Consider the following 9,578-nt stretch of genomic DNA (forward strand, 5'->3'; position numbering starts at 1 on the left):
CAGCAGAGGTCGAGGCTGCGGTGGCTGGGAGCGGCCACTGCACTCCAGTCTGGGCGACAGAGTGAGACTCCAACTCAAAAAAAAGAAAAAAAAGGAAATAGGAGAGACAAACGTGCCTATAGGGTGAGATGGAAACAGGTCACTGTTGGTAGTGAAATGGACAAGAAGCTCTCTTCACCCTGCCAAAAAAGGAAATTTTAAAAAATTTACACATTTAAACAGATGGGGGGGGTCTCACTATGTTGCCCAGGTTGTTCTCAAACTCCTGGACCCTCGAAGTGCTGAGATTTCAGGCTTGAGTCACAGCCATCCCAGCGTCTACCTGCTGGGTTCAGGTGATCCTTCCACCTTCTAAGTAGCTGGAACTACAGACATGCGCTACCATGCCAGGCTAGTTTTCTATTTATTGTAGAGAGGAGGTCTTGCCAAGTTCCCCGGGCTAGTCTCGAACCCTCGGGCTCCCAAAGTGCTGGGATTACAGGTAGAGCCACCCAGCCAGGCCAGTATAATCTTTACATAAGTAGAAGAACAGGTTTCTCTGGATTTTCATGACAAGTTGAAAGACAAATGGTTGAATTCATCCTTAAAATATAGAAAAATCTGTAAACTGTCTTTAAAGCTTCCTGTGGCCTGTTGCAGGAGATAGAGGGAAGAGGGTCAGAAGCAGGCAGTAGATGGAACCAGAAAGAAACAAAGTTGTGACATGTTTGGTTTTCTTTTCACCGGAGCTGTGTACTTCTTTGGTATTTCACCTCTTAGTGTGATACTGAGATTTCATCTTTCCAGTTCTTCTCCCAGTGCACACAGCAACGATAGACTGACTTTAACACCGGCCCCTGACCCTTTAAGACTGGGCAAAGGGAAGGTAAAAGTAGCCCCTTTGGCTTTATCTGCTTTGAGGCCTGTGAGGTGTAAGAAGTTGTTGCCCTCAAGTGGCCAAATCTGGAAATAACAGCTGAGACTCTGTTCTGGGGCAGTGTTGTTTTCCAAATGAGCAGCATCGGTAACACCTGGGAATTTGTTAGAAACACAATTTCAGCGGGCGCAGTGGCTCAGCCTGTAATCCCAGTACTTTGGGAGGCCCAGGCAAGAGGATTGCCTGAGCCCGGGGGTGCGAGACCAGCCTGGACAACTTGGTGAGACCTCGTCTCGACAACAAATCACACACACAAAAAAACTAGCTGGGCATGGTGGCGTGCATCCATAGTTCCAGCTTCTTGGAAGGCTTAGGTGGAAGGATCGCATAAGCCCAGCAGGTCAAGGCTGTGGTGGCCGTGAGCGTGCCACTGCACTCTAGCCTGGGTGGCAAGAGTGAGATTCCAACTCACCAAAAAAAATAAACAAGAAATGCACAATCTTATAATACTGGCTGGGCATAGTGGCTCATGCCTATAATCCCAGAATTTTGGGAGGCCAAGGTGAGAGGATTGCCTGAACTCAGAGGTTCAGGATCAGCCTGGGCAACTTGGTGAGACCTTGTCTCTACAATAAATAAAAAAATAAGCCGGGTGTGGAAACGCACGCCTGTAGTTTCAGCTACTTGGAAGACTGAGGTGGAAGGACCACCTAGCCCATCAGGTCGAGGCTGCAGTGGCTGTGAGCCTACTACTGCAACTCAAAAGATAAAAAGATCTAAAATTAGGCTGGCGTGGTAGTTCAACCCTGTAATCCCAGCACTTTGGGAGACAGGAGGCGAGAGGATTGCCTGAACTCAGAGATTTGAGACCAGCCTGGGCAACTTGGTGTGACCTCATCTCTACAATAAATCAAAAAATAAGCCAGGCATGGTGGCGCATGTCTGTAGTTCCGGCTACTTGGAAGGCTGAGGGGGAAGGATCGCCTGAGCCCGGCAGGTCGAAGCTGTGGTGGCCATGAGTGTGCCACTGCCATCCAGTCTGGGTGACAGAGTGAGACTCCAACAAAAAAAAACAAACTGAAATTAGTCTTTTTCGTTGGAGTCTCACTCTGTCACCCAGGCTGGAGGGCAGCGGCATGCTCTCGGCCACTGTAGCCTTAACCTGCCGGGCTCAGGGGATTCTTCCCCCTCAGCCTTCCAAGTAGCTGGAACTACAGGCACGCGCCACCATGCCTAGCTTATTTTTTGATTTATTGTAGAGATGAGGTCTCACCAAGTTGCCCAGGTTGATCTGGAACCCACGGACTCAGGCAGTCCTCTCACCTCAGCTTCCCAAAGTGCTGGTATTATAGGCGTGAGCCACCACGTCCGGCCTCTGAAATTAAATCTTATCCCGCTTCAGTAAAGGCATTTTTTTGGGGGAAGAGCATTCCGCTTTCCCTTTTCTTGGCTCTTTCTTCACTGGAACTGCTTTTAAAATCAACAAATAACCCTTATCTCCTTCTTTTCCCAGAAACCGCTGGTGGATCTTTTTCTTCCTCCTACCTTCTGCTCAAATTCCTTCCTAAGCAGCTCCACAGGGATGGCAGGTTCAACTAGAATATACCCACACCAGATCTGCAGCTCTGGCAAGAGCTCGGCATTCCCCAAGTTCCCCCTGCTGGAAGAATGTTGATCCATGAGACCCACTCTATCTTTTATATCTTTTAAAGTGTTTCATGTACTTTTCAATTTTCTTTCACCAGAACTTAATAACTCTGACTTAAAGTAGAACAGGCATTAACTCCAAAGAACTAAAAATCAGGTTCCATAAAGGTTTGTACTAGTGTACCTTAAACAGCTGATGGCTTAAAAGAGTCCAAACACACCAGGGGTTAAATAAGCTGCTTCTCTTTCCACTGTTTATTATTAATGTACAAAATATACAAAACCAAAAGAAAAAGAAAATACTCATCCTCAAATCCATCGTGGCTCTAACCCAAGACCCTGCACAAAACCCAACCAATCCACTGTTTTCACAGAAAACAACTGATGCTGAGGTGAAGAGGACTGGGAAAGGGCAAAATCATCTTGTTGAATCCACCCAGGAAGACACCTGGTGGGGACTCAGAGGTGGCTGACAGGGCAACGAAGCCGCAAGCCTCACACTGACAAGATTCTAAGTGGTGGCCAGGAAGCTAACTCCCAAAGGCAGTGCATATAGTGTGACTGTCAGGCCCAGCATGCTGGGCACAAGTTGATGAGAAGCTTGTCTCACTGAAGTATTTTATTAGGTCTCCAGGTTGGCTGTAGTTGGCAAGGGCAGGCCAACACCACCAGCCTCACCTATGCCAGCTAAAACTTCCACTGGATGCAGATGTGAATTTGCCATCATCGAACCTAGCAGACCCATGATGCAGACTTGGGTGTTCACAGAAAGTTGCAAAGCCCCACTTGAGAAAAGGCCAATGTAAAGCCTGGGCCACAGGAGGGGCAGGTTGATGTGTATTCCAGAACTCATATCCAGCCTGATTGAGCCCTCTCAGTGCAATGGGATATACAATACCCCTTTCACCATCTCCCCACCCTGTGAAGAATAATGAACTTAGCTGGGATGATCTCCTAAGTGCAGCTGATCTGTGTCAGAGTTCTGTGTGCATGTGGAGGAGCCTCATAGGAGAGGAGGGGTATTGTTCTCCTAGATTACCAACTTTAGGTTCTCAGGCATTAAGGGAATACTGGAAAGGGGCTTGGGGGACCGGGCGAATCTCTTCCAAAAGTGATGCCAACTGGGTATCCTCTTCAGCAGTCCAGGGTACAGAACATGTCCAGTCTCTCTCCTCCCCGACTGGAGGAAAATATGTACATCAATGCGCACCAGTGATCAGAAAACCTCCAGGAACTCAAGCAGGTGAGAACGAGGCCACCGGCTCCTCATCAGCTGGGGAAAGGGGGAAATGGGCCTCACAGAAGCCATAACAGGACGAAAGGAGCAAGGCTGCAGAAGCTGCAGTCCACAGGGGGCATGGGTGGGGGAGGCAGGTGGTTCCTAGGGCAGGGGAGGCCCGTTGACACCTGGGTGGTAGAAGGCACAGTTGTTCTCGTAGCGGCAGTTGCCCTTCATCATGAAATGTCGGCAGACAGGGCGATTGGACATGTCTGTGGGAATGATGGCAGAATGGTTAGACAGGAAATGAGGAGGAGAGGGCAATGCTGCCCACCCTCACCACTTCAGTCCATGGCATCCTGTCTTTCAGGGACATGGTGCTTTGGGGATTCAGGAAAATGGCAGAGGATAGAAAGTGCCATACATACTGGGACACCAAGGACACGGGAATCTCACATTCTGCCTGGCATGCCCACAGTAGTGACTCTTCCCCAACCCCCCAAAATCCCGTACAGGACACCAAAAGCCATATGGGGGATTGGTAGCATCCTTACCTCCTCCGTGGCTGTGGCCTCCATCGTGCCCTCGGTGGCCCCCTCCTCCATGGCCAGGGCCATCATGGCCACGGTGCTCATGAGGTGGTGGCCCTCGATGGTCATGGCCTCGGTGACCGGGAACATCATGAGGCCGGTGGCCATGGGGTCCCCCATGTCCAGGACCTTCATGGGGGCGATGTCCACCACTTCCACCCATGCTTCCACCGGGGCCTTCATGGGGTCGATGTCCACCTCCAGCACCCATTCCTCCACCAGGACCTTCGTGGGGGCGATGTCCACTGCCAGGACCTTCATGGGGCCGATGTCCACTGCCGCTGCCCATGCCTCCACCAGGGCCTTCATGGGGACGATGTCCCCCACCCCCACCCATGCTTCCACCAGGGCCTTCATGGGGGCGATGCCCACTGCCCAGGCCACCGCCAGGGCCTTCATGAGGACGATGTCCACTGCCGCTGCCCATGCCTCCACCAGGACCTTCATGGGGACGATGCCCACCACCTCCAACCATGCCCCCACCAGGACCCCCTCGTCCATTTGGGGGTCCTCCTCCAGAGCGCCCTCCTCTGGCCCCTCGGAATGGAGGAGGAGGGGGAGGTGGTTCGTTTCCTCCTCGGCCACCTCGACCTCTATGGAATGGTCCAGGACCTGGTCCTGGACCCCCCCGCATTGGACCACCTCGCATGGGATCACCTGGGCCATCCCAGAAGGGATCACCCCCCCGGGGAGGAGGTGGAGGGCCCAGGAGCCGTGGGCCCACTGGCCCACCAGGGCCTCCATGGGGACCTATTAGGAGAGAAAAGAAGAGCCAACGTTAGCTACCTATTACACTCAGGAACTGCTATCTCCCAACCCAAATCACCTCCCACCTTTTGCTCAGTCCTGCACTACTGTCAGACTAAAACTAAGCAGAGAAGCCCATTTTACCCTCTCACCACTACCTACCTGGCATAGGTCCCCCAGGTCCAGGGGGGAAGTGCTGCATGCCCTTGGGGCCCCCAGGGCCACCTGGTGGGAAACCATTGGCTATTGGACCAGGGCCTAGGAGTCCATGTGGCACTGTTAATAAAGACAGAAGTAACACAGTCAGCAACAGGATTCTAGAAGAACGGCATGACCTCCCATTTAGGTGTGCCCAACTGACCCTCTCAGACCAACCTGGCAGAGAGCAATGTTCTTCTCTGTCCAGTCTTCCCCTCCCATTTCTTGCCTAGTGGCAACAGGATCTGTGAAACCCCACTTCCTACAACTGCACTGTAGGCTTCCTCCCCAGGCCCCTGGAGCCAACCCTGAAGATTACCCAGCATCTGCTTGATCTTGTCTGAATAGTCTGGTTGTTTCAATAGTTCCTCTGAGGGATGACTGTTTGGGCTACCCTGTAAGGACGTAAAAGGGCAAAAATCACTAGAGAGCAAGAGTAATAAGAGCCAGAGTAGAGAAAGAGCAAGAAATTACGAGGTAAGTGGGAGGATGTGGAGAACTGGGGTAAAACGAATAGGAGACAGAATCAGTTCCACAGAAGGTGGAAAAGGACAAAGAGGGCATGTACCATGATGGAGGTGAGGATTTCCTGGACGTTAATGCCGCCTCCTCCAGGGCCTTGGGGGCTCTTCCCAGCACCCATGCTTCCCATAAGATTGGCCAGAACAGGAGGCAATTTGGAGCCTCCTGCCCCATCAGGTGAGCCACCTGAGCTCCCAGGTTCCAGGGTCTCGACATATGAAGTCTCATCCATGGAACACTCCTGTAAAAAGAACAGAAAACAATCAGGACTAAAAAGAACAGAGACATTCTCCCATGAAAGATGCACTGAAATCAATGACCACCACAATGTCCATCATCACTCTACCATCGCCACATAACACTGACTGGCTTACCTCATCTAAGGGGATGAGTTTAGGGGGTATGGGCTCATAGGGCTCAGGATCAGGCTCGTGAGGACTATCAGGAATACCACAGGTGATGGAAAAAAGAAGAATGAGAGTAAATTTTTTTTATTCAGGCCCTCAATGTTCTTTCTAACCCCCAGCACTTTTTAATTACCCCAGGTCATGCACCCCTCAGGTCCAAACGCATCATCCCAGGGTATGAATTCTACCTGCTCACCTCTCCTTGTTCAGGAACAGCTCCTGAAGGATTCCTTTCTCTCGTTCAGCCTGGATGTATCGCTCCTGGCTGTTGCTTCCAGGGGTGACAAGAGGTGAGGGTAGAACCAAGGGCCGGGGGCATACCCAGGGCACCTTCTCCTCCATGTTGTCATGGCTCAGACGCCGGGCTGTCTCAAATGCATGTCGGTCTGACAGTATCTCCCTCTTAGCTGCCTCACCAAAGTCCTTAATCTTATTCACATTTACTGTGGGGTAAGGGGGAAAAAAGCAATAGGAAAGTAAGCAAAACCAATTCCTTTTAAAACTCCCTATACACACCTATTATATAGGAAATGATCTCTCACCTCGTTCAGTTTCATCCAGTTCAAAATAGAAATATTCTCTCAGTTTGCCCTCCTCAGGCCAAGTCACAGTTTTCCTCTTCCTCCCTTTCCGGGTCAGCTGGTTAGGATCTCCAGGACTCTCCACTGGCTTTGCATCCAGAGCTCCTGGCTCCAAAGAGGCTGGAAGCAGAAGAGATTTCAGACCCAGATCCTTCCTTGCAGAAAACTCCCAAAGCTGAACCAGTTTCTAGGTTACCTGTATCCATGAGCTCTGGGACTTCAACAGGGGGAACTGGGGTGCCTGGACGGTCTGAGTCCATTGGCTCAGAAGGAGGTGCTGGTTCTGGGGAAGAAGGTTTGGCTGTGCTTGGTTCTGTGCTTGTTTTCCCTTCAAAGGGGCTTGGCTATTGTGGAAGAAAAGGAAGTTGATGAGCTGACAGGAAAGCTAAGGAAAAGGCAAGGTGATTAGTCCAGTATCCTAGGCAAGATCCCCCAGGTTCCTACAAAGAAAGACTTCATCTATAGAATGATCCCATTCCCACCAGTCTACATCTAAGACAAAGTTCATGTTGTCCTCCCAACAACTCCTAGCTGTTGTGGCCTTCCTTCTAGTTTACCTTTTATCCCACTGTCAATGAAACCTACTTCTCAAGGTCCATACCTTGGCAGCTGTAGGTGACAGCACCTTCTTCTTCTTCTTAATTTTGATGCCTGGAACAGGGGCTGAATTGAGAGCATCTAAAAAGCCCAGGCCCTCCATAGCTACAAAAGGAAAGAGCATAAAGTGGAATCATCAGACCTCCATTATTCTTCCTAAAGAAAAAGTTCAGGCATAAAATGGGCCAACGGAGACCTTGCCTCAACTGAGGACACAATAAGCTCAAGGTGACCAGAAAGTATATGAAGGGGGATTCACACAGGTAATTCTTGTCACTATTCTAGTTTTGTTTTGGCAGGCAAGCCATGGCTTTGCTGTACATTAGAGCTCAGGTAACTGATGGAAGTGAGCCCATGAGCATGACAAATCATCCTGCCAGATGCGCCATGACCAGTCACAGAGTAGCACACTTCCCTACCTCATCTCCAAAATGACTCTTAAGTACCCTTGAGAGGGGAGTTCTAGAGGTGCAAAAAGTAAATGACACCAAGAAATCAAAGCAAAATGGAGGAAAACAATAAAAAGAAGAAAAACCCTTCCTTCTCCCAGGACATCCCTTCCCATGAAAAGCATTTGCTCCTAACTCAAAGTACATCCCCCCACTTTAGACTCACGCTGTGGTGGGATGATCTTCACTTTGATCTCTTTGGTGGTATTAGGCGTTGTATTGAGCGGTTTGTATTTCTTCTCTGCAGGGAGGGCAGCATCTCCTGGCACAGCTGCAGTGCTGTTACAAGAGGAACTGTCGTCAACATATCTGACTCACCCCCTCTTCCTTCGTGTCCCTTGTGTCCACCCCATTCAGAAATCAGAACATAGTTCATACCTCTGACGCTTCAGAGGGATGGGTTTAAGGTTGTACTTGTCAGAAACCACCACTGTGCTAGCATTCTTCTTCACTGGTACCAAAGATGGTGTCTCCAGCTCTAGTCCTGGGGAGAGGCATATTGTGGGTAGTTGAAATCACACCTCCAATTACATGGATTTTCTTCTACTCTTCTTCTATTCTCACCCACAACTGTTCTTCTAGCCTTGTATAACCCACCTAAAGCTTCTCCCACTAGTCTTCCCCCTTCCACACATATACGATACACATATCATAAGGCTCTGGGTGTGCATATGCCCACGAACCCCCCCCTGTGCCAGCCAACAGCCTTACCAGTAGAACGGAACTTGGCATGACTGGGTGCTGTGGTTCGAAGAGACTTGGGTTTCTCCCTCTTCTTCTCTGGGGCCTCTTCAGTCCGAGTCTCAGCTTTTATTTCAGTCAAAGGTCGCTCAGGAGGGGTGGTTCGACTCTTTCCCTCTTCTTTACGTTTCTTTTTATCTTTCTCTGTGGTGGAAAAACAAAGCAGGAAAGGACTTTATTTAGATAAATAGAAAGCAGTCAGAGTTCGTGAAGCTGACCAGGAGCACCTGAAGGCCACATCCCAGTTGGAAAGAAATAAATTCAAGGGATAAAGGACTAAGGAGCTTACCAGCAGGCTGGGTACTGCTCTGGGAGCGGATGACAGCCATCCAGTCACTGACAAGGACTGAGGCCAATTTCCGGAGCTCTGCAGGTGAGAGAAAGGATAAATGCCTAAATAACTGAAAACATCATTCTTCCAGTAACAGAAAATGGAGGACTTGAGAAAATACTGTAAAAAATCTATGCAATGAAAAAAGTAATCCAGAGTTTTTTTTGTTTTTTGTTTTTTAAGTCTCACTCTGTCACCCAGGCTGGAGGGCAGTGGCATGCGTATGGCCACTGCTGCCTCAACCTGCTAGGCTCAGGCGATCCTTCTGCCTCAGCCTTCCAAGTAGCTGGAACTACAGGCATGTGCCACCACCTTGGCTAATTTTTTGATTTATTGTAGAGATGAGGGCTTGCCAAGTTGCCCAGGCTGGTCTCGAACCCATGGGCTCAGGCAATCATTTTACCTCGGCCTCCCAAAGTGCTGGGATTATATGCGTGAGCCACTGCACCTGGCCTAGTAATACAGAGATTTTGTTTTTGTTTTTTGGTTTTTTTTGAGTTGGAGTCTCACTTTGTCACCCAGACTGGAGTGCAGTGGCACGCTCCCGACTACTGCAGCCTCGACCTGCTGGACTCTGGCGATCCTTCCGCCTCAGCTTTCCAGTAGCTGGAACTACAGGCGTGTGCTACCATGCCTGGCTAATTTTTTTTATTTTATTGTAGAGATGAGGTCTCGCCAAGTTGCCCAGGCGGG

The 9,578-nt window shown here is 49.9% G+C and overlaps 1 protein-coding gene across 2 annotated transcripts in view; it reads right to left on the bottom strand.

Moving 5' to 3' along the window:
* Window positions 1-2,730: 2,730 nt before the first annotated feature.
* The window catches only part of PPP1R10 (protein phosphatase 1 regulatory subunit 10), an 18,278-nt gene continuing 11,430 nt past the window's right edge, over window positions 2,731-9,578 (bottom strand). For both annotated transcript variants that reach the window (XM_021707455.1, XM_021707456.1), the window contains 14 exons: window positions 8,844-8,921; window positions 8,525-8,698; window positions 8,192-8,297; window positions 7,980-8,092; window positions 7,369-7,469; window positions 6,964-7,111; window positions 6,729-6,887; window positions 6,383-6,629; window positions 6,154-6,217; window positions 5,826-6,020; window positions 5,577-5,652; window positions 5,222-5,335; window positions 4,277-5,062; window positions 2,731-3,994 (listed from right to left, as the gene is read on the bottom strand). In XM_021707455.1, coding sequence (XP_021563130.1) covers window positions 3,885-3,994; window positions 4,277-5,062; window positions 5,222-5,335; window positions 5,577-5,652; window positions 5,826-6,020; window positions 6,154-6,217; window positions 6,383-6,629; window positions 6,729-6,887; window positions 6,964-7,111; window positions 7,369-7,469; window positions 7,980-8,092; window positions 8,192-8,297; window positions 8,525-8,698; window positions 8,844-8,921 — 2,471 coding nt within the window. In that variant the 3' untranslated portion in view covers window positions 2,731-3,884. The remainder of the gene's footprint in view (window positions 3,995-4,276; window positions 5,063-5,221; window positions 5,336-5,576; window positions 5,653-5,825; window positions 6,021-6,153; window positions 6,218-6,382; window positions 6,630-6,728; window positions 6,888-6,963; window positions 7,112-7,368; window positions 7,470-7,979; window positions 8,093-8,191; window positions 8,298-8,524; window positions 8,699-8,843; window positions 8,922-9,578) is intronic.

This window comes from Carlito syrichta, unplaced genomic scaffold (assembly GCF_000164805.1).
Source record: "Carlito syrichta isolate Samal-C Ts95f unplaced genomic scaffold, Tarsius_syrichta-2.0.1 Scaffold118011, whole genome shotgun sequence".
Lineage (NCBI taxonomy): Eukaryota > Metazoa > Chordata > Mammalia > Primates > Tarsiidae > Carlito > Carlito syrichta.